The 27541-nt window shown below is 49.3% G+C and overlaps 1 protein-coding gene across 3 annotated transcripts; it reads left to right on the forward strand.

Annotated features, from left to right (window-relative positions):
* Positions 1-336: 336 nt before the first annotated feature.
* POGZ (pogo transposable element derived with ZNF domain) lies at positions 337-26459 on the forward strand. 3 transcript variants are annotated; one of them, XM_040411866.1, is made up of 20 exons: positions 337-522; positions 908-950; positions 17566-17691; positions 17796-17951; positions 18027-18202; positions 18322-18439; positions 18524-18835; positions 20971-21168; positions 21260-21369; positions 21632-21924; positions 22008-22162; positions 22333-22433; positions 22505-22651; positions 22972-23103; positions 23194-23333; positions 23501-23641; positions 23720-23779; positions 23852-23967; positions 24073-24097; positions 24284-26459. In XM_040411866.1, the coding sequence occupies exons 3-20, from the start codon at positions 17571-17573 to the stop codon at positions 25779-25781; spliced, it is 3999 nt and encodes a 1332-aa protein (XP_040267800.1). In that variant the 5' UTR covers positions 337-522; positions 908-950; positions 17566-17570; the 3' UTR covers positions 25782-26459. The 3 variants fall into 3 exon arrangements, with proteins under 3 accessions (XP_040267800.1, XP_040267801.1, XP_040267802.1); XM_040411867.1 differs by having other exon boundaries at positions 21263-21369; XM_040411868.1 differs by having other exon boundaries at positions 18527-18835.
* The last annotated feature ends 1082 nt before the right edge of the window (positions 26460-27541 follow it).

Genomic DNA, 27541 nt, shown 5'->3' on the forward strand with positions numbered 1-27541 from the left:
CACACTCCATAATTTTTTTGGTGGCTCCTAACATTTTGGGGTGCAGGGGGCCACTCCATTATTTTTTTGATGGCTCCTGTCATTTTGGGGTGCAGTAGGCCCCTCTCCATCATTATTTGGTGGCCCCTGTCATTTTGGGGTGCAGGGGGCCACTCTCCTGTCAGGTGCACACATTTGGGGTGTGGCGTGTGATTTGGCGGTTCAGCAGAGCGGGGTATCATGGTGCAGGCCCCTCCCTCTTTAGGGGCGGGACACACCGTGCGCAGGCGCAGTAGCCATATTGACGGGTGGGCGGGGATACTAGCCGTTACGTCAGCGCCCGCTCCAGTGTCTCGGCCATTCAGCGTGTGCTGAGGAAATGACGCCATGATATACCTCCGCCGTGACTGAGCCGTGTTCCTCCGCTAGCCTCTCTTTGTACGCAGTGCGCTTGGCTTGGTAGTGGCGGGTGTGAGGCGGCGGAGGAATCCCGGGGCGTGACCGGGCCTACGACCGAGGAGGAGAATCCGGGGCGAGGAAGAGGTGAGTGGCGGGGCCGGGCGAGCACAATCTGGGGGTAATCGTTGTGGGACCACGGCAGGCTAGGCCGAGACGTAACTCTCCGCCGCCATGTTGCCCGTGGGGACTATTTTGCGAGGAGGAGCATGATTTGGGGGGCCCTTAGAGGAGCCTAGTGAGGGCCCCAATAGGCAGCGCCTACTCCTGCATGGAGCTCTGAGGTGCAGCACCCGAGGTGTAGACAGTGCCCCCAGGTGGGGGAGAAGCTGGCAGAACAATGGAGCTGCAGCTTGTGGGGCCCAGGGGCCCCGTTACCTGACATCCCTGGGGGTGGAGCGTATGTAACACGCGGTGTATGTAATGCTACCCGCCACTGGGTTTTTATACTTTTTCTTATATTTTTTTCTAGATCTTGGAGGAGAGAATCTGAAATCTTCAGGAGATCCAGAGAGGTAATGACCCGTCCTCCGATATTCCTCCTGGAAATGGCCGAGATGGGGGTGTCCTTCTATGAGCAGCTCTGATTGGCCGGTAGTTAAGGACCCGCCCCTGAGTGTCTTACTACATTGCTATTAGGATTAGTAGAGGAGCACAGAGATGTTATTAGAGACCTGTCGGCCTTGTCATGTCCCCCCCAGGAGAGCGCGCAGCTCTGATTGGCCGGTAGTTAAGGAACCGCCCCTGAGTGTCTTACTACATTGCTATTAGGATTAGTAGAGGAGCACAGAGATGTTATTAGAGACCTGTCGGCCTTGTCATGTCCTCCCAGGAGAGCGCGCAGCTCTGATTGGCCGGTAGTTAAGGACCCGCCCCTGAGTGTCTTACTACATTGCTATTAGGATTAGTAGAGGAGCACAGAGATGTTATTAGAGACCTGTCGGCCTTGTCATGTCCCCCCCAGGAGAGCGCGCAATACTCCATCACACGTGATGTTAGGGATAAAGGGGTCCTCCGGCCCCAGCGCCCCATACACCACTCCGGGGGCCAGAACATTAGAAACTCCTTCCAAGTGACCGTATGTTCACCCTCTAACCTCCGGCTCTGCTGAAACTACCACTCCCAGCGTGATCAGCCGAGCAAGGGAGCATCTTGGGAGTCGTAGTTTTACCACAGCCGGAGGGCCGCCACCACAGCCCTAAGGTTTAGATCTTTTAACCCTTTCACTACTGGAGTTTTTTTTTTTCGTTTTCATTTTTCTTCCCTATTTTCCTTGAGCCATAACCTTTTATATTTCCGGTCACATAGCTGTATGAGGGCTTATTATTTGCGGGACGAGTTGTACTTTCTAATGCCGCCATTAATTATGGTATAAAATGTAGTGGAATCGCCATAGTCTGACCCCCACAGCTTGATCTACTGAGCGGTGTGGGGCTCATGTTTTGCAGGATGCCATTTTGGAGTGTGTGGGACTTTTTGATCAAATTTTATTACTTTATTTTTCTGGTAAGAGAAGCAATGAAAAAATTGCAAATTGGGCATTTTGACCCTTTTTCCATTAGACCATTCGCCATCTTGTATTTTTTTATTTTTATATATATATTTTAATAGTACAGGCGTCTCCGGTCTCTGATACCTATGATGTTTTATATTTTTTGTTATTTAGGATTTTTTATTTTATTATACGAAAGGGGGTGATTTAAACTTTATTTTTTTTAATTTTATTTTAAAGCTCCTATATGAACCTATAAATTCAGATTTTTTTATTTTGTGCTATCAGGGATTTTTAAAATGAGTTTTAGACCGCAAATCTTCCATCTGGTGGCCAAACTAAGAATTGCAGCATGAACACTATAGGCCAGGCGTGCTCAACCTGCGGCCCTCCAGCTGTTGCAAAACTACAACTCCCAGCATGCTCTATCAGCCTACAGCTATCAGCCTACAGCGGGGCATTGTGGGAGTTGTAGTTTTACAACAGCTGGAGGGCCGCAGGTTGAGCGCGCCTGCTCTAGGCCATGCATCGGGGCTTAAAGTGTTCAGTGTAACTGCCGATGCCCACATTGGCTGCATGGGGTAGGAAGCCAGGTTTTTGCACATTTAGATGCCGTGATCTCACTTGATCACGGGATCTAAGGCCTGTTTCACACGCCGTGTTTTCTGCGCGTGTGAGGTGAACGCATTGCACCCACACTTAATCCGGACCCGTTCATTTCAATGAGGCTGTGCAGATGAGCGGTGCTTTTTTTGTTTCACGCATCACTTGTGCGTTGCGTGAAAATCGCAACATGTTTTTTATTGTGCGTTTTTCGCGCAATGCAGGCCCCATAGAAGTGAATGGGGCTGCATGAAAATCACAAGCAAGTGCGGATGCGGTGCGATTTTCACGCACGGTTGCTAGGTGACGATCGAGATGGGGGCCCGATCTTTATTTTCCCTTATAACATGGTTTTCTTAATACAGATTGCTAAGTAAATTATGGCTGGAGGGGTTAAAAAAGTTTAAATAAAATTAAACTCCCCTCATCCACTTGTTTGTGCAGCCCGACTCTTCTTTCTTCTTCTTTGAGGACCTGGGAGGAAAAGGACCTTTGGTGACGTCACTGCAGGTCCTTTTCCTCCCAAGTCCTCAAAGAAGAGTCGGGCTGCGCAAACAAGTGGATGAGGGGAGTTTAATTTTATTTAAATATTTTTAACCCCTCCAGCCCTATTTTACTTAGCATTCTGTATTAAGAAAGACATTATTTCCCCTTTATAATCATGTTATAAGGGAAAATAATAACATCTTTACAACAACTAACCCGAACTTCTGTGAAGAAGTCTGGGTTCGGGTCTGGGTACCAAACATGCCGATTTTTCTCACGCACGTGCAAAAAGAATTGAAACGCTTTGCACTCGTGCGAAAAATTGCGCATTTTCCTGCAATGCCCGTGTGAACCCAGTCTAAAGCCTTTAATTACCGCACTCTCCTCTGTGGCCTTCCATCTAGCACTCTCGCACCCCTCCGATCTATCCTCCACTCTGCTGCCCGACTGATCCACCTCTCACCCTGTTACTCCTCTGTGGCCTTCCATCTAGCACTCTCGCACCCCTCCGATCTATCCTCCACTCTGCTGCCCGACTGATCCACCTCTCACCCTGTTACTCCTCTGTGGCCTTCCATCTAGCACTCTCGCACCCCTCCGATCTATCCTCCACTCTGCTGCCTGACTGATCCACCTCTCACCCTGTTACTCCTCTGTGGCCTTCCATCTAGCACTCTCGCACCCCTCCGATCTATCCTCCACTCTGCTGCCCGACTGATTCACCTCTCACCCGGTTACTCCTCTGTGGCCTTCCATCTAGCACTCTCGCACCCCTCCGATCTATCCTCCACTCTGCTGCCCGACTGATCCACCTCTCACCCGGTTACTCCTCTGTGGCCTTCCATCTAGCACTCTCGCACCCCTCCGATCTATCCTCCACTCTGCTGCCCGACTGATCCACCTCTCACCCGGTTACTCCTCTGTGGCCTTCCATCTAGCACTCTCGCACCCCTCCGATCTATCCTCCACTCTGCTGCCCGACTGATCCACCTCTCACCCTGTTACTCCTCTGTGGCCTTCCATCTAGCACTCTCGCACCCCTCCGATCTATCCTCCACTCTGCTGCCCGACTGATCCACCTCTCACCCTGTTACTCCTCTGTGGCCTTCCATCTAGCACTCTCGCACCCCTCCAATCTATCCTCCACTCTGCTGCCCGACTGATCGACCTCTCACCCTGTTAGGCCTATTGCACACGACCGTATGGCTTTTTCAGTGTTTTGCGATCCGTTTTAAACGGATCCGTTGTTCCGTTTTTTGTTTCCGTTGTGTTTCCGTTCCGTTTTTCCGTTCCGTTTTTCCGTATGACAAATACAGTATACAGTTATTTCATAGAAAAAATTGGGCTGGGCATAACATTTTCAATAGATGGATCCGCAAAAAACGGAACGGATACGGAAGACATACGGATGCACTTCCGTATGCATTCCGTTTTTTTGCGGACCCATAAACTTTAATGGAGCCACGGAACGTGATTTGCGGCCAAATATAGGACATGTTCTATGTTAAAACGGAACGGAAAAACGGAAACGGAATGCATACGGAGTACATTCCGTTTTTTTTGCGGACCCATTGAAATCAATGGCTCCGTATACGGACCGCAAAAAACGGCCAGTAAACGGGGGAAAAAAAACGGCCGTGTGAAAGAGGCCTTACTCCTCTGTTGCCTTCCATCTAGCACTCTCGCACCCCTCCAATCTATCCTCCACTCTGCTGCCCGACTGATCCACCTCTCACCCTGTTACTCCTCTGTGGCCTTCCATCTAGCACTCTCGCACCCCTCCAATCTATCCTCCACTCTGCTGCCCGACTGATCCACCTCTCACCCGGTTACTCCTCTGTGGCCTTCCATCTAGCACTCTCGCACCCCTCCAATCTATCCTCCACTCTGCTGCCCGACTGATCCACCTCTCACCCGGTTACTCCTCTGTGGCCTTCCATCTAGCACTCTCGCACCCCTCCAATCTATCCTCCACTCTGCTGCCCGACTGATCCACCTCTCACCCGGTTACTCCTCTGTGGCCTTCCATCTAGCACTCTCGCACCCCTCCAATCTATCCTCCACTCTGCTGCCCGACTAATCCACCTCTCACCCTGTTACTCCTCTGTGGCCTTCCATCTAGCACTCTCGCACCCCTCCGATCTATCCTCCACTCTGCTGCCCGACTGATCCACCTCTCACCCGGTTACTCCTCTGTGGCCTTCCATCTAGCACTCTCGCACCCCTCCGATCTATCCTCCACTCTGCTGCCTGACTGATCCACCTCTCACCCTGTTACTCCTCTGTGGCCTTCCATCTAGCACTCTCGCACCCCTCCAATCTATCCTCCACTCTGCTGCCCGACTGATCCACCTCTCACCCTGTTACTCCTCTGTGGCCTTCCATCTAGCACTCTCACACCCCTCCAATCTATCCTCCACTCTGCTGCCCGACTGATCGACCTCTCACCCTGTTACTCCTCTGTGGCCTTCCATCTAGCACTCTCGCACCCCTCCGATCTAATCTCCACTCTGCTGCCCGACTGATCGACCTCTCACCCTGTTACTCCTCTGTGGCCTTCCATCTAGCACTCTCGCACCCCTCCGATCTAATCTCCACTCTGCTGCCCGACTGATCCACCTCTCACCCTGTTACTCCTCTGTGGCCTTCCATCTAGCACTCTCGCACCCCTCCGATCTATCCTCCACTCTGCTGCCCGACTGATTCACCTCTCACCCGGTTACTCCTCTGTGGCCTTCCATCTAGCACTCTCGCACCCCTCCAATCTACCCTACACTCTGCTGCCCGACTAATCCACCTCTCACCCTGTTACTCCTCTGTGGCCTTCCATCTAGCACTCTCGCACCCCTCCGATCTAATCTCCACTCTGCTGCCCGACTGATCGACCTCTCACCCTGTTACTCCTCTGTGGCCTTCCATCTAGCACTCTCGCACCCCTCCGATCTAATCTCCACTCTGCTGCCCGACTGATCCACCTCTCACCCTGTTACTCCTCTGTGGCCTTCCATCTAGCACTCTCGCACCCCTCCGATCTATCCTCCACTCTGCTGCCCGACTGATCCACCTTTCACCCTGTTACTCCTCTGCCAATCCCTTCACTTGCTCCCATTGCCCAGGGAATTCACTTCAAAGTACTAACAAATACATACAAGACCATCCATCACCTGTCCGCTCCCGACATCTCTGACCTCCCGATACATCCCCACACGCACTCTCCGATCCTCACAAGACCTCCTTCTCTCCTCTTATCACCTCTTCCCACAATCAACTCCAGGATGTCTCCCGTCCATCCCCCATACTCTGGGACTCGCTGCCCCAACATATCAGACTCTTACCGACAGGGGAAGAAACCTGAAAACCCACCTCTAAAAACAACAATAGTTAAATATTGGGGCTCCACGAAATATCCTAATTTCCAGGAATGGATGGAGTCTATGAACAGGGTAAAGCAGTACGAACACAGTCTTGCCCAAACAGCGGGGAAAAAAGCAGCCGGGTTGCGGATATGGGCTAATTGGAAATGATAACACTAGTTGCAATGACAGTAGCTCCGTGGAAGAAGGGGTTGGAGGGAGGGACGGGAGGGTAAAGAATAAGAGGGAGACTTGGCACAAGATGAGATTATGTCGTATCATACTGTTTTTGATATTGAATTGGAAGATTGGAGATTCCTATATTTTTTTTTAAAAAACCCCAAAAAAACACCTCTTCAGACAAGCCTCCAACCTGTGACCCTGCTGCCTCTATACCGCCACGACCAACTTCACCCGCACCTACTGTGTCCTTCTCCCATACCATGTAGATTGTAAGCCTCGCGGGCAGGGCCCTCTTCTGTACCAGTCTGTAATTCGTCGTCTTCGTGCTTAGTGCAATGGTCTGTATAATGTATGTGCAGCGCTTATCATATGTACAGCGCCATTTAATAATAATTGCTGTTCACGGTAATTAGCCGCAGAGATCAGCCGGCCATGTCGCCCGTGGCACATGTGAGTGGGCGCCATGTTTACACATCGCTCCAGAGTCGTACATGTACGGCCCTGGTAGCGAAAGGGTTAAGCTTTTTTGCGTTTGTATATTTTTACGTAAAAAAACAAAACAAAAACCTGGGAATAATAAATATTGCTAGAATGATTATCTATATTTTTAATTTTTTATGAAAGAAAAAAGAGAAGTGCTTTATTATTGCTAAAACTAATGTTTTTTTTGTTTTTATGAACAAAAAAGGGAAAAACTGTATGTAGTCTGCTATACTATTCTAAAACTTTATTTTCTTTGTTTTACTTTGTTTTATTTTTGCTTTTAATTCATTATTTTTATGAAAATAGAGAATTCTCCCCTTCGGCCACAGTCTGGGCAGTAAGGGTAGAATATACCGACTGCAGGCACCTACAGCCAGCAGGTGGCGCTCTCACATGAATAAGCACGCACCCTTGCCAGGCTTCTCGCTTTACATGGCGGCGGATCACACTCGCACCCGATCATTGGCATACGACGCAGGGAGACCGTATAGACTGCTCTCTGTGAGCGCAGCTGTCTAATGACTGCGCAGAGATCTGCTGCGACACGGAGCGCCGGCAGGATGTAATGTAACCTGTGTCAGATAACAGATAAGAGCTTACTACTACGTATATAGTCGTGCAGCGGTAAGCAAGAGATTAAAAATGGCGCCTTCTCCAGGGCACAGCAGCAGGTTCCTTCTGATTTTAACCAGAAAGCACCTGGGGTTAATGTCTGATCTGCGATGAGGCCAATCGTAGACATCTAACCCCGCCGATGCTTCCCTGCGCCATTTGTTTTTTGTGGTGGCCTACCACCGCAATAGTTCAGACATGGCTCCATAGGAACATATTGTATGTCCCATAGGCTGCAGTGTTCATTGCAGTCTATGGGACAAGGAATCTACCAATCGCTTGTTCCGGTCCCCTAAGGAAACTCAAAGGGGTGTTCTGTTTGCAATATGTTATCCCCTATGCACAGGATAGGGGATGACTATTAGATTGTGGGAGTCCTACTGCTGGCGCCCCCCACACCGATGACCAGAATGGGGGCCCAGCACTAGGACCCTCAGCCATGGGTGGGGGATAGCCTAATGTTACCAGAGTACCCCATTAATATAAGTTGGGGGGGGGGGGGGGGTGAGGAAAAAAACAGTTTTTAAAAATATATCAATTCACCCTCATTTACCTATAATAAAAATAAACAGTAAGTAATAGACAGGGTGGATTAAGGGAGTCTGTCACCAACCTGGGACACAAAGACATGACACGGATGTTACCTTTACTTAGTTTCTCAGATCATCCAAATCGCCTAAAAGGTAGTTTTTATGATATGCTAATGAGCCGTCGCAAGTGCCCAGGGGCGGAGAGTTTGCTGAAAGTTCCCCCGCCTCACTCCGCCCCTCAGTAAGCTCCGGCCAGCCCTGGGCCCTGTGACATCATATATCCCTAGAGGCTGTTCGCGCATCGCTGCCGGGCCCAGGCATGCGCAGTGTTCTGCCCACAGTGGGAAGAGGCACAGAGATATGCAGTGCGCATGCGCCAGTTACTGGCGTAAAATCGGGCATGCGCACTGCATATCTCTGTGCCTCTGCAATGCACGAACGGCCTATAGGGAAATATGATGTCACAGGGCTGGCCGGAGCTTACTGAGGGGCGGAGTTAGGCGCGAGTGATGCGGGGGAACTTGGGCACTTTCAGCAAACTCTCCTAGTTTTCTACATAAAGACTAATTCTCGCTGGTATAACTTAGAATATGCAAGTAGATGAAGATTTTTAGAATAACAGCTTTTCCTATCAGTTTGATTCGGTGGATTCTGCATTCATAGGTTTGTAGACGTTCGGATTAAGGTATTTTTCTCAACTCTGTTCATGTTATAACATTTTTGCTGTGAAGAGGCCTGTGATCTCTGCTGAGTCAAATTCAGTTTTGAGAACTGCAAAAGTAAACCAAGCATCTGTGATAATATCTTGTAGGCAGAGAAACTGCCCAATAATCTTACAAAAAGCTCTGGAAGAGCCGGACATTGTGAATGGATTAATGGAATTTATTTACCAAAGAAATTACACACATAGAAGCCTAGAATGTGTCGGCAGATAAGAACCATTTGGCCCATCTAGTCTGCCCAATATACTGAGTACTATGGATAGCCCCCGGCCCTATCTTATATGGAGGATGGCCTTATGCCTATCCCAGGCATGCTTAACCTCCTTCACTGTATTTGCAGCTACCACTTCTGCAGGAAGGCTATTCCATGCATCCACTACTCTCTCAGTAAAGTAATACTTCCTGATATTACTGTTAACCCTTTGCCCCTCTAATCTAACACTATGTCCTCTTGTAGTAGTTTTTCTTCTTGTAAATCTTCTCTCCTCTTTTCCCTTGTTGATTCCCTTTATGTATTTAGCAGTTTCTCTCATCTCCCCTCTGTCTCGTCTTTCTTCCAAGCTCTACATGTTAAGGTCCTTTAATCTTTCCTGGTAAGTTTTATCCTGCAATCCATGGACCAGTTTAGTAGCTCTTCTCTGAACTCTCTCCAAAGTATCAGTATCCTTCTGGAGATATGGTCTCCAGTACTGCGCACAATACTCCAGATGAGGTCTCACTAGTGCTCTGTAGAGCGGCATGAGTGCCCCCCTCTGTCTACTGGTAATGCCTCTCCCTATACACCCCAGCATTCTGCTAGCATCTCCTGCTGCTCTATGACATGGTCTGCCTACCTTTAAGTCTTCTGAAATAATGACCCCTAAACCCCTTTCCTCAGATACTGAGGTTAGGACTGTGTCACTGATTGTATATTCTGCTCTTGGGTTTTTACGCCCCAGGTGCATTATCTTGCACTTATCAACATTAAATTTTAGTTGCCAGATTTTTGACCATTCTTCTAGTTTTCCTAAATCCTTTTCCATTTGGTGTGTCCCTCCAGGAACATCAACCCTGTTACAGATCTTTGTGTCATCAGCAAAAAGACAAACCTTACCATCGAGGCCTTCTGCAATGTATATTAAACAATATGGGTCCCAGTACAGATCCCTGAGGTGCCCCACTGGTAACAAGACCATGGTCTATATGTTCTCCATGGACTACAACCCTCTGCTGTCTGTCCCTCAGCCACTGCCTAATCCATTCCACAATATGGGAGTCCACGTACGGCCTCATTCTACATAATTAAAAAACTAATCTTTATTTCATGATGGAATAACCTTTGGATGGTAATGTATTTTCCTCAAAAAGCATTTTATATTTAAAAAAATCAGATTGAAATCAAAAAAATCTGATTGAAATTTTAAAAAAAAAATCAATTTTTTTTAAATTTATTTATTTTTTAAAATAATAGATTTTTATCCACCCTGAATAAAGATTTTCCCCGCCGCGTCCCAAAACAGCTGCACTATTAAACTATAAACCTGTTTATCCCGTACAGTGAATGCAGTAACAGAAAATCTAAATCGCCAATTGGCCACTTGTTCATTGCTTTGCAATGGGAATTATAATATATATTTTTATTTTAACTGTAATAATAAAATAATATATCTTTATAAACACACCTACACAGTTGAAACCAGAAGTTCACATACACTATATAAAGAGAGACAGATCCATGTTTTTCTCAATATCTGGCATGAAATCAGAATAAACTTTTCCCGGTTTTGGTCGGTTAGGATTTTACCAGAATAATGAGACCGGGAATGTTTTAAGGCATTTTTATTACTTTCTGCAAACTCCAAGGTTTACATACATTTCATTAATATCTGGTACCATTGACCTTAGACTGTATGATTTGGGTCAAACATTTGGGACATCCTTCCACCAGCTTCTCACAGTAGTTGGTCGGTATTTGGGCCCGTTCCTCCTGACAGAACTGGTGTAACAGAGCCATGTCTGCGTTTCCAATAGGATTGAGATCAGGGCTTTGTGATGGCCGCTCCATAACACGGACTTTGTTATCCTTAAGCCACTCTGTAACCAGTCTGGCAGTACGCTTCGGGTCATTGTCCATTTGGAAGACCCATTTCCGCCCAAGCTTTAACTTCCGGGCTGACGTCTTGAGATGTTGCTTCAGTATTTCCACAATATCTTCTTTCCTCACAATGCCTTCTATGTTGTGCCCCCGTCCCTCCCACAACATGATGCTGCCGCCCCCGTGTCTCACAGTCGGGATGGTGTTCTTAGGCTTCCAAGCTTCTCACTTCCTCCAGACGTAACAATGGTCACTATGGCCAAAAAGTTCCATTTTAGTTTCGTCAGACCACAGGACATGTCTTTGTTCCTGTGGTCATTTGCAGACATCAATCTGGCTGTTTTCTGCTTCTTTTGGAGTAATGGCTTCTTCCGGGCAGAGGGGCCTTTCAGCCCATGTTGATACAGTCCTCGTTTCACTGAGGATAGTGACACAATCTCACCAGCTTCCACCATCATCTCCAAGGTCTTTTGCTTTTGTTCTTGGGTTGATATGCACGTCGGACCAAAGCACGTTCTTCTCCGGGACACGGAACCCGTCTCCTTCCTGAGCGGTGTGATGGCTGGACATTCCCATCTTGTTTGTACAGATGAACGAGGCGCCTTCAGGTATCTTGGAATTGCACCCAAGGTTGAGCCAGACTTGTGCAGGTCCACAATTCTCCTGATCTCTTGGCTGATTTCTTTAGACTTTCCCACGATGCTACACAAAGAAGCCGTGTGTTTCAGGTCTGCATCTAAATACATCCACAGGCGTCTCTCATCACCGAACAGAAGCGTCCAAACACATGACGTCATCAGAGGGGCGGTCCAGAATGGTTTATAGGCATAGTAATCTCAGTCTATGGAAACTTTTGACATTGCAGAAAGTAATAAAAATGCCTTAAAGGGAGTCTGTCACCAATATTTCACCTTTGTAACCCTTCCCATAGGTTTCTAGCATCCTTACAGTTAATAAAAACCGTTACCTTTAGCATCAATCCTGGACTCATATGCAAATGTGGGCTCGCATGTGCCCAGGGGCGGCGTTGCCCTCGTAGGTGCCCAGCTAGCTCAGCCTTTTCTTTGCTTCCCTGTGACCGCCTATCTACTAACTTGTTGTTTCGCCGATATCCCGCGCCTGCGCACTCAGTTTGTCGGCCGGCGCATGCGCACTGCGATGCCCATTCCTTGTGCGGCATCACAGCCGGCTTCTCTCTTCTCTTTTTTCTCTCTCTCGTTAGGGTTATTCTGGCATTTGGCAAATAATAATAATTGCGGTAATCCTAATTGACCAAAAACAGGAAAGTTTTATTCTGATTTAACGTCCGATATTGAGAAAAACATCCAAACGTGTCCTTTTATATAGTACTGTGTATACATCCATTGGGAATCTTTTCCAGCTTTCCACTACGTAGTATGCAATAGTAAATTGCCATTAGAAAGTGCAACTTGTTTCACAAAAACAAGCCCTCATACATCTATGTGCAATAAAAAATATATATTATGGCTCCTGGAAGACGGGGAGGAAAAAATGAAAAACTAAATTTCCATATAGAAAAATAAATGGAGCTGGAACTTCTCCTACAAAAATCAATCCTGTATCTGGCTGTGTGAATGGAAAAGTATAAAAAAGTTATAGTTAAGTTACCTTTTGGAATGCAGGGAGAACTAAAACTAATAAAAAAGGCTGTTAAGTCGGAGTTTAAACTAGTTTTGGGTAGAGTTGGAAGAGAAGTACTGACTCTGACTTTTATAGGAATTTAAAAAACATTTTTAAAAGTTAAAGAGGACCTTTCATTACAATAAAAAATCTAAACTAAGCATACAGACATGGAGAGCGGCGCCCGGGGATCCCCCTGCACTTACTATTATCCCCGGGCGCCGCTCCGTTCTCCCGGGATAGGCTCGGGTATCTTCAGATTTTTGGCTCAACTGGGAGGAGCCTGCTCTTGTTCTCCTGGGCGTCTCCTTCTCCCAGGCTGGAGTGCTGACCAATCGCAGCGCTCAGCTCATAGCCTGAGAGGGACTTTTTCTTTTTAGACGTGGCGTTATGTAATGTTTGTTTATTGATTTATATATTTTATATGTAAAATTGGGAAAGGGGGCGATTTATATTTAATTTGTTTTTTTAAACTTTTTTATTTATTTAATAACTTGCTCTTAGGGGCTAGATCTTTTTAATCCCTTGTCCTATTCACCCTAATAAATCTCTATCAGGGTGACTAGGACTTGACACTCTCCCTGCTGCCTTGTGCATATTACTCACAGCAGCAGGGAGATTACTATGGACGGCTTCAGTAGCATCCTGGCTGCCATGGTAACCGATCGGAGCCCCAGGATTACACTGCTGGGGCACCGATCACAAGCTGCCACTCCCACCAATGAAGAGGGGACCCTGTGGCCACTGCCACTAATGATTTTAATACTGAGGGGGTTGGTGGGGGCGCACTGTGCCACCAATGACTTTAACACTGGGGGGGGCACTGCGCCACCATTGATAGTTAACCTTTAATACAGATACAGGAGACAGGTACTGCCGGCACCCACCTCCTTTATTTGTATTAAAGGTTAATTATCATTGGTGGCGCAGTGGCCAGGCACCTGCCATGCTGGCTGCTTGATTTTGGGGAGGACACTCAGGAGGAGGAGGCCGCTGACATTCGCCAAGCTCACTAGCTCAGACTGCGCTGCAGTGTATTCCCTCCCCCGTCCCGCCTCCTGCTTTAATTAATAGCACATTAATTGGTGGCAATGGTGCGGGCAGCTTCAGAGCCCGCTCACTTAATTGGGCTCAGGGTGGCTGCGTCATAGGAGGGAGGGACTCCCTCCTTCTCAACTGTCTGCGCTCGCGCGCTGAGCGCCATAAGAGGGTCTAGTATAAAAAAATGAACATCCTGATAACTAATCGATACTGGCCTATAAGTATCGATTGGGTATTAAAAGTTCGATACCCGAAACAACCCTACTATACACAGGTGTTCTAGTGATGAACAGTTCTCGCCTATCCTGTCCTTATACTATACACAGTGATGGGTGTTCTAGTGATGATGATCGGTTCTCGCCTATCCTGTCCTTATACTATACACAGTGATGGGTGTTCTAGTGATGATGATCGGTTCTCACCTCTCCTGTCCTTATACTATACACAGTGATGGGTGTTCTAGTGATGATCGGTTCTCACCTCTCCTGTCCTTATACTATACACAGTGATGGGTGTTCTAGTGATGATGATCGGTTCTCACCTATCCTGTCCTTATACTATACACAGTGATGGGTGTTCTAGTGATGATGATCGGTTCTCACCTCTCCTGTCCTTATACTATACACAGTGATGGGTGTTCTAGTGATGATGATCGGTTCTCGCCTATCCTGTCCTTATACTATACACAGTGATGGGTGTTCTAGTGATGATCGGTTCTCACCTCTCCTGTCCTTATACTATACACAGTGATGGGTGTTCTAGTGATGATCGGTTCTCACCTCTCCTGTCCTTATACTATACACAGTGATGGGTGTTCTAGTGATGATGATCGGTTCTCACCTATCCTGTCCTTATACTATACACAGTGATGGGTGTTCTAGTGATGATGATCGGTTCTCACCTCTCCTGTCCTTATACTATACACAGTGATGGGTGTTCTAGTGATGATGATCGGTTCTCACCTCTCCTGTCCTTATACTATACACAGTGATGGGTGTTCTAGTGATGATGATCGGTTCTCGCCTCTCCTGTCCTTATACTATACACAGTGATGGGTGTTCTAGTGATGATGATCGGTTCTCGCCTCTCCTGTCCTTATACTATACACAGTGATGGGTGTTCTAGTGATGATGATCGGTTCTCACCTCTCCTGTCCTTATACTATACACAGTGATGGGTGTTCTAGTGATGATCGGTTCTCACCTCTCCTGTCCTTATACTATACACAGTGATGGGTGTTCTAGTGATGATGATCGGTTCTCGCCTCTCCTGTCCTTATACTATACACAGTGATGGGTGTTCTAGTGATGATGATCGGTTCTCGCCTCTCCTGTCCTTATACTATACACAGTGATGGGTGTTCTAGTGATGATGATCGGTTCTCACCTCTCCTGTCCTTATACTATACACAGTGATGGGTGTTCTAGTGATGATGATCGGTTCTCACCTCTCCTGTGTTCTCTCCTGTCCTTATACTATACACCGTGATACACGGGGTGTTCTAGTAATGATCAGTTCTCTCCTGTCCTTATACTCTATACAGTGATAATCAGGGTGTTCTAGTAGTGATGGATAATCAGTTCTCACCTCTCCTGTCCTTATACTATAAGCAGTGATGAGCAGGGTGTTCTAGTAGTGATGGATAATCAGTTCTCACCTCTCCTGTCCTTATACTATAAGCAGTGATGAGCAGGGTGTTCTAGTAGTGATGGATAATCAGTTCTCACCTCTCCTGTCCTTATACTATAAGCAGTGATGAGCAGGGTGTTCTAGTAGTGATGGATAATCAGTTCTCACCTCTCCTGTCCTTATACTATAAGCAGTGATGAGCAGGGTGTTCTAGTAGTGATGGATAATCAGTTCTCACCTCTCCTGTCCTTATACTATAAGCAGTGATGAGCAGGGTGTTCTAGTGATGCTAAATAATCAGTTCTCACCTCTCCTGTCCTTATACTATAAGCAGTGATGAGCAGGGTGTTCTAGTGATGCTAAATAATCAGTTCTCACCTCTCCTGTCCTTATACTATAAGCAGTGATGAGCAGGGTGTTCTAGTGATGCTAAATAATCAGTTCTCACCTCTCCTGTCCTTATACTATAAGCAGTGATGAGCAGGGTGTTCTAGTAGTGATGGATAATCAGTTCTCACCTCTCCTGTCCTTATACTATAAGCAGTGATGAGCAGGGTGTTCTAGTGATGCTAGATAATCAGTTCTCACCTCTCCTGTCCTTATACTATAAGCAGTGATGAGCAGGGTGTTCTAGTGATGCTAAATAATCAGTTCTCACCTCTCCTGTCCTTATACTATAAGCAGTGATGAGCAGGGTGTTCTAGTGGTGATGGATAATCAGTTCTCACCTCTTCTGTGTTCTGTCCCTTATACTCAGTATCTTCATGGTGCTCCAAGGCTAGGGCTGCAGCTAACAACTATTATTTGAATAATTGATTAGTTGTCGATAATTTCATCGATTTAATCAGGAAAAAACACCAAAATGACAAAAAAAGGACTTTATATGATTTTACTTGAAAAATTATGTTCGAAGGCCATATTAAAACAAATTGTGGATGGCGCTGTTATGGGGGATCTGTGGATGGCGCTGTTATGGGGAGGGGATCGGTGAATGGCGCTGATATGGGGAGGGGGGATCGGTGGATGGCGCTGATATGGGGAGGAGGGATCTGTGGGTGACGCTGATATGGGGAGGAGGGATCTGTGGGTGACGCTGATATGGGGAGGAGGGATCTGCGGGTGACACTATATAGCATCTTAGCAGCAGCATGTTGTATGTGTAGAACTACAAGTCCTAGCTGTACAATGACACTGCTAATACACACAGGATTTTCCCCCTACCTGCAATGCTCTGCAGAACTTCTCTGTCAGCTCCTGTGCCCAGCATTTGTCTCCTCAATGCCTGCAGCTACACAGTAAACACTTCAGCCCTGAGTCTGTGCAGCTGAAGGGGTTAAGAATCCTGGGAGAGAGCAATAAGCAGCAGCCGGCAGTGCAGGGGGGCGTGGCCAGCACAGTCTTGTGTACAGATCTCTCAGGCTTGTGCACCAACATCATCAGAGCAGGGAGAGGAGCTGACATCACAGGTCATGTGACCTCAGTGAAAGCTGGTACATTTGCCTAGTTAGAAACGTAGAATAAAAAAATAACTCGGATAGTCTGGTAATAAGTAACTTCTCCCAGGAGCCCGCAGCCTCTGCTATACAAACAATCGGTTTGTGCGCTGTGTGTCCGTCTTACAGGTCTCTCATATTCCCGTTCAGACCGGCACAGCATTTCCAGCACGCAGAAAAGCACGGTGCGGCGCGTTATTCAGTCCTGCAAAAAAACAAAACAAAAAAAAAACGTACAGAAGCAGTGACAAACTATGCAGTTCTAGTCCATGGTTTCTATAAGAGATGACAACGGCCCCCGTTTCACCCCAGAAAATTACTGGCCGACAGAATGTGGTCAGAACGATGGCTTCCAGACTCCACCTCCCTGGTAGGTCAGGGGTTTAGTCCTTCAGCCGCCACTAGAGGGAGCTGATTGGGCTCGGGTAAAGGTCGGTGTCTGCAGGCAGCTCCCCCTAGTGGCCGCTGCAGGCAGCCCGAATGTTCAGCTGATTCTTCATATATCATTTGGTAATCAAACAATACATTCTGCAAAATAGCATCAGGGCTGAATCTGCTTCCTGTGACATCACCGCCCTCCTGCCGCGGGACAGAGCAGCCGCCGCCGAGTCTACAGAGCCAGGACCCCTCACTAGACCTAAGGACTGGGGCCTGCAGAACCTCTTTACCAACCCTCATTTCTAAAAAGCCAGAATGCCCCCTGCTGATCTCCTGTTGGCCCGACAACTGTGGACTTGTCGTGTATTCTGGGACTTGTAGTCCTCACTGCTGTCTCTTCCTGTTTGCAGGAGCCATGGACACCGATCTATTCATGGAGTGTGAGGAGGAGGAGCTGGAGCCATGGCAGAAGATCAGCGATGTGATTGAGGACTCTGTGGTGGAGGACTACAGCTACCTGGACAAGACCAACACCGGTAACCACTGCAGAATCCAGGGGGCATCTGACATGGTGATCCTGTCTACATGCATCCGCTGGGGGTTGTAGTCTGATGAGCACATTCTTCTTGTCCTATTGCAGTTTCCATCAGCCTCCAGCCAGTCACAGCTTCCCTGCCTGTAATGCAGCCCACCCTGGGCAGTCAGTTTACCACAGCAACCACCATAGCCAACACCCTCACCCAGAATACGGACAACACAAAGAAAACCGTAGTCACTCTGATCGCAAATAATAGCGGTAAGTGGGCATACGCCTCGCACTCTGTAGACTGTTCTGCAGATGTCTACAGACACTTGTGTCTTTCTGCTTCAGGTCCAACGCCTATCATGCAGCAGGGTCCTCAGCCCCTCATTCTGACGCAGAACACAGCGTCGGGCCTGGGCACAATGGTTTCTCAGCCTGTACTGCGCCCCATGCAGGTGATGCAGAATGCCAACCATTCTGCCAACAACTCCATCGCAGCGCAGCCTATCTTCATAACAGCGCAGGTAGGAGCCTACCGCAACCTGTCCTCGTTCATGACCTATTCCCTGCAGTACTTCTGTAGGACGGCGGTCCGTGAGGATCGTGTCAGGGGGCACTCGTAAATACTTTGTTCTTGTCGCAGGGCTTTCCTGTCCGAAACATCAGACCGGTCCAAAATACAGTGAACGCCATGAATCAAGTAGGCATCGTTCTGAACGTCCAGCAGGGCCAGACTGTTAGGCCCATCACCATTGTACCAGGTAGGTTGGAACATTTAAATCGCTGGTTTACCCTTCCGTTATCGGTGGCCCAGCTTCTCCTAACTCTTCCCTCACTCTTTCCAGCAGCAGGCACACAGTTCATGAAACCAGGCGTTGGCGTTCCTCAAGTGTTTTCTCAAATGACTCAGGTGCGACCAGCAACCACTGTCGCCGTGCGCCCAGCCACAAACACCTTCACCACGGTCATCCCTGCCACCCTGACAATACGCAGCACGATGCCACAATCCCAGAACCAGCTCAACAAATCCATCTGCAGCACTTTGACCACATCCGCACCTAGCCAACAACCTCTCCGGCAAATCACTGTGCAGCAGCCAACCCAGGCGCTGGCCATCACTCAGAACCAGAATAATCCCAACAGCAGCCCCAAGCTGGGTGAGTATATCACTGGGACACATCCATCGTGTCTGCCCCCGTTATCTCACTCTATTCCTGCTCCTTGTCTTGTACCCCACCTTCTCCCCGTCTTACCTGTGTGTTCCCTCGTCTTGTCCCTCGTCTTGCCCGTGTGTTCCCCCGTCTCATCCCCCATATTATCTGTGTGTTCCCTCGTCTCGTCCCCCATATTATCTGTGTGTTCCCCCGTCTCGTCCCACATATTATCTGTGTGTTCCCCCGTCTCGTCCCCCATATTATCTGTGTGTTCCCCCGTCTCGTCCCCCATATTATCTGTGTGTTCCCCCGTCTCGTCCCCCATATTATCTGTGTGTTCCCCCGTCTCGTCCCCCATATTATCTGTGTGTTCCCCCGTCTCGTCCCCCATATTATCTGTGTGTGTTCCCTCGTCTTGCCCCCCATATTATCTGTGTGTGTTCCCTCGTCTTGCCCGTGTGTTCCCCCATATTATCTGTGTGTTCCCTCGCCCGTGTGTTCCCCCATATTATCTGTGTGTTCCCCCGTCTTGCCCGTGTGTTCCCCCGTCTCGTCCCCCATATTATCTGTATGTTCCCTCGTCTTGCCCGTGTGTTCCCCCGTCTCGTCCCCCATATTATCTGTGTGTTCCCCCGTCTTGCCCGTGTGTTCCCCCATATTATCTGTGTGTTCCCCCGTCTCGTCCCCCATATTATCTGTATGTTCCCTCGTCTTGCCCGTGTGTTCCCCCGTCTCGTCCCCCGTCTCGTCCCCCATATTATCTGTGTGTTCCCTCGCCTTGCCTGTGTGTTCCCCCATATTATCTGTGTGTTCCCTCATCTTGCCCGTGTGTTCCCCCATATTATGTGTGTGTTCCCTCATCTTGCCCGTGTGTTCCCCCATATTATCTGTGTGTGTTCCCCCGTCTCGTCCCCCATATTATCTGTGTGTGTTCCCTCGTCTTGCCCCCCATATTATCTGTGTGTGTTCCCTCGTCTTGCCCGTGTGTTCCCCCATATTCTGTGTTCCCCCGTCTCGTCCCCCATATTATCTGTGTGTTCCCCCGTCTTGCCCGTGTGTTCCTCCGTCTTGCCCCCCATATTATCTGTGTTCCCCCGTCTTGCCCCCCATATTATCTGTGTTCCCCCGTCTTGCCCGTGTGTTCCTCCGTCTTGCCCCCCATATTATCTGTGTGTTCCTCCGTCTTGCCCCCCATATTATCTGTGTTCCCCCGTCTTGCCCCCCATATTATCTGTGTTCCCCCGTCTTGCCCCCCATATTATCTGTGTTCCCCCGTCTTGCCCCCCATATTATCTGTGTTCCCCCGTCTTGCCCCCCATATTATCTGTGTTCCCCCGTCTTGCCCCCCATATTATCTGTGTTCCCCCGTCTTGCCCCCCATATTATCTGTGTGTTCCCCCGTCTTGCCCCCCATATTATCTGTGTGTTCCCCCGTCTTGCCCCCCATATTATCTGTGTGTTCCCCCGTCTTGCCCCCCATATTATCTGTGTGTTCCCCCGTCTTGCCCCCCATATTATCTGTGTGTTCCCCCGTCTTGCCCCCCATATTATCTGTTCCCCCGTCTTGCCCCCCATATTATCTGTGTTCCCCCGTCTTGCCCCCCATATTATCTGTGTGTTCCCCCGTCTTGCCCCCCATATTATCTGTGTGTTCCCCCGTCTTGCCCCCCATATTATCTGTGTGTTCCCCCGTCTTGCCCCCCATATTATCTGTGTGTTCCCCCGTCTCGCCCCCCATATTATCTGTGTGTTCCCCCGTCTCGCCCCCCATATTATCTGTGTGTTCCCCCGTCTCGCCCCCCATATTATCTGTGTGTTTCCCCCGTCTTGCCCCCATATTATCTGTGTGTTTCCCCCGTCTTGCCCCCCATATTATCTGTGTGTTCCCCCGTCTCGTCCCCCATATTATGTGTTCCCCCGTCTTGCCCGTGTGTTTCCCCCGTCTTGCCCCCCATATTATCTGTGTTCCCTCGTCTTGCCCGTGTGTTCCCCCGTCTTGCCCGTGTGTTCCCCCGTTTCGTCCCCCATATTATCTGTGTCTACTCGTCTTGCCCGTGTGTTTCCCCGTCTCGTCCAGTGTTCTGTGAGTCGTCCGTCCCCCGCTGGGTAACACTTTCCTCTGTCTTTATGCCATGCAGTAAATATTTCCAGCTTGGTCACGGTGAAGAGACCTGGTGAAACCAATGATGTGGTAAAATTTGTGAATGCGGTCAGTGGCTGCCAGACCACCACCCAGAATTCCACACAGCTCATCTTTTCCAGCACAGTTGGCAACAATGGCACAAACGTGGGCACCCTGCAAAGGAGCATCCAGTTAGAGTCTATTGGCCTGAAAGGTATGACTTTAGATGGCGCCCTGTAGCATCACGTACAGTAGGTGCTGATACCGGGTGTGTCCTCATTGATGTTTGCTCTCTGCTCCTCCAGCAGCTGCGCCCTCTGGAGCTCAGATGGAGAATCCGGACTCCTCTAGGAAGTACTGCCCAAGGTGTCAGACGCCATTCCGGGTTACAGAAGCTCTTCGAGGTCATATGTGTGTAAGTGAGAAGTTCTGGTAATGGTCGTGTCCGTCACAAACAGGAGTGAAGCCCCATCACACCTAACCATACTCATGGGTGCCTGACATAGTGATCATAGAAGTAGTGATGAGGACTATGCATACGTGATACGTAACCTATAAATTATCAGCCGTCTGTGACCCTCAGTGTGAAAGGCATTACAAATGGCGGAAGCAGCCGTCCATCTCATACTGGACCAGTTACCATGTTAATGGAGGTCACTTGATGTCTCTCTTTCTAGTACTGCTGCCCCGACCTGGTGGACTTCTCCAAGAAAGGGAAATCTGATTCTGAGCTAGCCAGCCAGCCAAGCCCGGATAAAGCGGCCAGTACACTGAGTGGTGCAGCGCCCCCAGCTGGCAAGGCCCAGGATAGCACTGCAGATGATGCCTCACAGGGCAAGCTCATCATGCTTGTAGATGACTTCTATTATGGCCGTGATGTTGGTCAGACATACCAGATGCAAGGAGTTCCTAAAGTGGCCACGACTTTCCGCTGTATGCACTGCTCCAAGCGGCTGAAGAATAATATCAGGTGGGCGCTGGTTGACTTTGGTCATGACACCCTGGCATTCATCTGCCGTTCTCATAACTCGGAATGTCTCTGGTCTCCTCAAGGTTCATGAATCACATGAGGCACCACGTGGAGTTGGACCAACAGAATGGCGAGGTGGACGGGCACACTACATGCCAGCACTGCTATCGGCAGTTCTCCACTCCATTCCAGCTACAGTGCCACCTGGAGAACGTGCACAGCTCCTACGAGTCCACCAGTGAGTAAAAAACCACGACGTGCTCAGAGTAGCTAATAATGATGATGATTGGTGTGAACCTTCAGACGAGGGGAGCAGTATGTAAATGCGCAGACGTACAGGTTGTGTAGATGGACTGGCGACTTCCCTGATTACCACTGGAGATATTTATTCATTTATTTTATTTGCAGCTAAATGTAAGATTTGTGAATGGGCGTTTGACAGTGAACCGCTCTTCCTGCAGCACATGAAAGACACCCACAAACCTGGGGAAATGCCATACGTGTGCCAGGTAAGTGCCATGCCGGTCTGATCGCCTGCCTCCGATGCAGCACATCTTCTCCATGTCCGCTTCTCTTCCAGGTGTGTTCTTACCGCTCCTCCCTCTATTCGGAGGTGGACACCCATTTCCGACTGAACCACGAGGACACGCGGCACCTGCTGTGCGTTTATTGTCTGAAGGTGTTTAAGAATGGCAACGCCTTCCAGCAGCACTTCATGCGGCACCAGGTACAGTGCATCAGTCTCATCGGCTGCACCGCCTTCCCTTCTGCTTTCTGCTGTCATGCCAAGCATTGCGCCAGATGGACTTGTATGCCATGGCAGAAATTAGAACAGGAAGTGCCATGCGAGCACATGCCAGACTTGAGCAGGCCACACATTGACTTGTTTCTCCGTATACATGCATGCCTAGCCGCTGCCAGACACTCCCGCGTGGCCTGGTGTGTATGGCCCGTCTGTCATGCACGTGTCGCCATGACCACCTGGGTTTTACAACATGAATTCTTTTTTTCGGTGACGGCCTCTTCACTTCACCTTTGGACAAGCAGAAGAGCGTCTACCATTGCAACAAATGCCGTCTTCAGTTTCTGTTTGCGAAAGACAAGATCGAACACAAGTTACAGCACCACAAAACCTTCCGCAAACCTCGCCAGCTGGAGGGTCTGAAGCCTGGCACCAAGGTGAGCCTTCCGAATGCTCCTAGTGTGTGACGCAGCCTGAGCGCTCCCAGTCCGCAGCATGTGAATGGTGTCTGTATTGTGTACCCACAGGTAACCATCAGAGCCTCTCGGGCGCCTGCACGGGCCCTTCCTCTCTCCTCGGATACCCCCTTGTTGCCCCTGCCAGACATGATCCCCATCCCTCCTATCCCACCTACAGAGTCCATGGAAATTGAAGACTACTCCAACCGGTCAGTCATGAGGCACTTGGGAATCTAGTACAGGGACGGCCATAGGTTTTCTTTTATGGGCGGTGGAGAGCTGGGGCGCAGGACACACAGTGATGGTGTATGCTTTATCTGGTCTGGATGTTCCCCACCAACACCATTAACCCTCTGTTCCCCATTGCTCTTTTCAGGGTCACCATAGGAAAGCAGTCATGCCTGGAGTGCAGCTTCGACATCCCGGATTTCCACAATCATTTCCCCACTTACGTGCACTGCTCCCTCTGCCGCTATGGTACCTGCTGCTCCCGAGCTTATGCTAATCACATGATCAAGTGAGTGCACCGTGCTGCCTGTATACTGCGCTGTCTGTGTGGCTGCTAACCTGACCCCTCTGATCTCTCATCATTCAGCAACCACGTGCCACGGAAGAGTCCAAAGTACCAGTCGCTGTTTAAGAGCTGTCTGCCCAGGTGAGTGCTGTGCCAGGAGCAGTGCCTCCGAGTCTGAGCTGCAGGTGGCTGACCCTGATCTTTCCTCTGCAGTGACGACATGGTGCTGACCTGCTCCTCCTGCCCTTTTGTCACACGAATTGGCGATGCCATGGCTAAACATCTGGTTTTCAACACCTCGCACAGCGGTGCTTCTGTCATGGGCACAAGTAAGTATCGCCCACACTGCTGCAAAACGGGCGTTCCCACTACTGTAATGCGCAGACTATATAACGTCATACAGGATGGTAACCCTATTGTTTTTCTCCCCACAGGTTCTACCTCGCCTGACCTTTCCTGGTAATTATCCGGCAGGGTAAAAATCTTCACCAAAGCCAAAATAAGGGTCCATATAACCAGTATATAAGTGTGCTTACAGTGCTCGTCCTGCCCGACAGATGGGGGCACTGTGCGCTATGTCCATTATGTTGAAGGTAACGTCCATTTTCTTCTTCTTAATACTTTTTGTTTTCACCCAAATTGCAGGGTCTTGGGGCCTGTAGAGGAAACTAATGTCAGGACCAGTCCAGAGCTTATAGGGGAAAGTGAGGTCAAGGATGGTGAAAAAGGGAAAATATCACCTGTATCCGATCCCTCCAGCCCAGAGCAGAAAGACGTGAGAATCGACGTGAACGAGCTTGACGAGGCAGAGGATGGTGACACTGAAGAAGACGAGGAGACCGAGCAGCAGCTGAGTGTGAAGAGGCTTCGTGTCGTATTGTTTGCCTTGTGCTGCGGCATCCAGCAGGCAGTTGAGCACTTCCACCACTCTCCAAGTGACATCAGACGATGGGTCCAGAGGTTCCAGGACGAGAACCAAGACAACCTGTCCGAGGGCAAATACCTCAGCTCAGAGGTGGAGGAGAAACTGGCCGAGTGGGTGCTGACCCAGAGAGAGCAGCAGCAGCCGGTCAATGAAGAGAGCCTCTTCCAAAAGGCCACCAAGATTGGCCGCTCTCTGGAAGGAGGCTTCAAGATCTCCTATGAATGGGCGGTAAAGTTCATGCTACGGCACTGTCTAAGCTCCCATGATAAAGTGGCCGTGGCCAACCGGCTGCCCAGTGAAATGGAGGACAACGCACAAACGTTTATCAGTTTTGTGCAGCGACAGATACCCAGCCAGGACCTCCCATTGTCCATGATCGCTGCAGTGGATGAAATTTCTCTCTTCCTCGACCTGGAACATCTGAGTGGTGAGCAGAAGGAGAGCGCGTTGCAGACTGTGGGGACAGGGGAGCCGTGGTGCGACATCGTGCTGACCATTTTAGCTGACGGAAGCCTGTTACCCACACTGGTGTGTTGTCGAGGTGGCCCCATAAGGCCGGAGCATGTCTCGGAGTCCATCAGACTAGAAACCAGGGAAGAAGGGTTTAATGACGATGAAGTCATGGAGCTGTGGTCGTCCGTTGTCTGGCGGAAACACGTGGATGCTCCAAATAACAAAGGTATGGCAGTATTGGACTGTCACCGATCACACCTGTCCGATGAGGTCCTCTCCCTCCTCAGCTCCACCTGCACGTTGCCTGCTGTTGTTCCTGCCGGCTGTAGCTCCAAGATACAACCGTTGAATGTCTGCATTAGGAGAGCGATCACCAACTTCCTGCGCAAGAAGTGGAGAGACCAGGCCGAAGAGATGGCGGAGGAAAGCTGCAGCTTGGAACGGTTGCTTCAGCTTGTGCTCCGCTGGCTAACAGAGGTCCTAGACGTGATAAGTGATCACCCAGAACTGGTGCAGCAATCATTCCTGGTGGCCAGCGTCCTGCCGGGGCCCGACGGCACGGCCAATACAAGCAAACGTAATGCAGAAATGCAGGAAGAGCTCATAGACCTGCTAGAAGGAGAGCTCCAGCTGACCCACGAAGAAGACTCCGACCAGAGCACGGACAGCCCCTGCCACGTGTACCCTGACCCGGAGGTTCTGCAGCGACTTTTTGAGGACAGTGACCCAGAATCGTTCTATGGCTTTGATGAGACTGAACTGTAACCCCCTCAGTTATTGATCACTTTCCTAGAAGGGGCTGTAGCTGGCCTGGTCCACCCCTTCCAGGGATGCTACCTCTCCTGTAGATGAAGACCCCGGGGCCGCCCCTCCACCTTGAATTATGTATATTGATTCTGTAAGGACTGCCGAGATGGGAGCAGGTTACCCCGGCCGCTCGCTCGTGCGTCTAGTAAGCTTTTATTTGGTTTAGTTTTTCTTTTAACCTCTCCTCCTCCATGTCCCGGCCTAGTAACCAGCAGGCGGTAGGACCCGTGTACAGTACTAAAGCTCTCGCTTGTATATATGAAACGCAGAATAAAGGCGGCTCGAGGCGATTCTGTGGTTTTATTAGGTGAAGATGTGAATTTTTTTTATATAATATATATATATATAAAGTGTTCTGGTTCTGACACCCTGCAGTGTCCACTTCTTCCGAGTCTGGTACTAAGCTGAATCAACCCTTTTTACGTGACCGTGCCCTGTACAGGTCCTTCCTCCCTTATTTTTTGTATTGTTGATTCCTGAGTTGCTGTCCCACCCCGGGGGGGTCGGGGGGGTCCCTGGGGCGAAAGAGAGACACTAGTGGTTTATAGAGGTAGAGAGCACAGACCAGCATGGGACACCTAGAGTTTTAACCCTTTTTTTTTATTTTTTATTTCTAATAAAACAGTATAAACTGAATCTAGTGTATGTGGTGACTTGATTGAGGGAGACTGAAACGGGTGCGAGGGTCGCTGTGCCGTCGGGGGATCCTGGCGCTCATAGAGCGACCCTATTAAAGGGCTCATCATCCTGTATACAATCGGGGGCGCTGCAGCCGCTTGTGAAATGTAAACCTCCGTTCTAACCTCTGCTCCGATATAATGTCCCGGATGGAGGAGATCGCCTTCATGTAAGGCAGCTGTGGAACCTACACACGTGGCAAGTCTTCAAGCATAATGGGTGTTACTGCAGAGGGGAGGAAAGGGACCCGATGCTGGTGTCATCTGCCCACCGGGTACTTTCCAGTGAGACTGGGTGCAGTCACTCCCTTTTAGGATGGTGAGTCCATGTTGTATCCTATCATTTCTGATCCTTAGCACTCATGTCCCAGTGGGGGGGAGCGGGAACCTGTGTGACACCCCTCATCCCCCATCCTCATGGCTAATTTCCTGAAAACATGGACGGCCAGCTCCACCCATCCCCCATTGGAAGTGTAGCCCCAGACAGACCTTCTGCTGCCGTGGAGAAGCAGTCGCTCCGTCTCCTAGATGTCCTTGTTTAGGATCGTTCAAAAACAGCGCCACACCTGTCCACAGGTTGTGGTTGGAATTACAGCACACCCCCAGAGAATGTCCTCTTGGAGGGTCACGTCCCAACCACTTTCTTGCAACTCTAAGTTTACTGATCTCTTACATGAGTTTCCAGCCGTGCATGCCTTGTTAAAGGGGTGGTCCGGATTAGAAGAACTTGGCTGCTTCTATAAAGGGCATCATAGATCAGCAGAACCACACAGAAAACAGCCACGTTCTTCTAATCATGGACATCCCCTTTAAATCTAAAGCCTGCAGCTTGTGGATTGCAGGTGATCCTATCTTTCCATATCACCACGACGGCCATACAAGGAGATTGACCCCTGACCTCTGTAGGTTTAAATACCCCCTCCCACCACCAAACACCAGTGTTTCCTGTCCCTACAGGGGCGGAGAAAGGTCTCCGCAGGCAGCTGCAGGTCCCGAAGTGGATGGAGTCACGTACCTGCTTCAGCGGGACCCCCCTGTCAG

Source organism: Bufo bufo, chromosome 11 (assembly GCF_905171765.1).
Source record: "Bufo bufo chromosome 11, aBufBuf1.1, whole genome shotgun sequence".
Classification (NCBI taxonomy): Eukaryota; Metazoa; Chordata; class Amphibia; order Anura; family Bufonidae; genus Bufo; species Bufo bufo.

Excerpts from the sequence above, each read along its gene's own strand:
- POGZ (XM_040411866.1), top strand. The coding sequence starts at position 17,571 with ATGGACACCGATCTATTCATGGAGTGTGAGGAGGAGGAGCTGGAGCCA. Across the intron at positions 17,952-18,026 it reads TCTGATCGCAAATAATAGCG|GTCCAACGCCTATCATGCAG; the intron begins GTAAGTGGGCAT and ends TTTCTGCTTCAG. Across the intron at positions 24,098-24,283 it reads ACCTCGCCTGACCTTTCCTG|GGTCTTGGGGCCTGTAGAGG; the intron begins GTAATTATCCGG and ends CCCAAATTGCAG.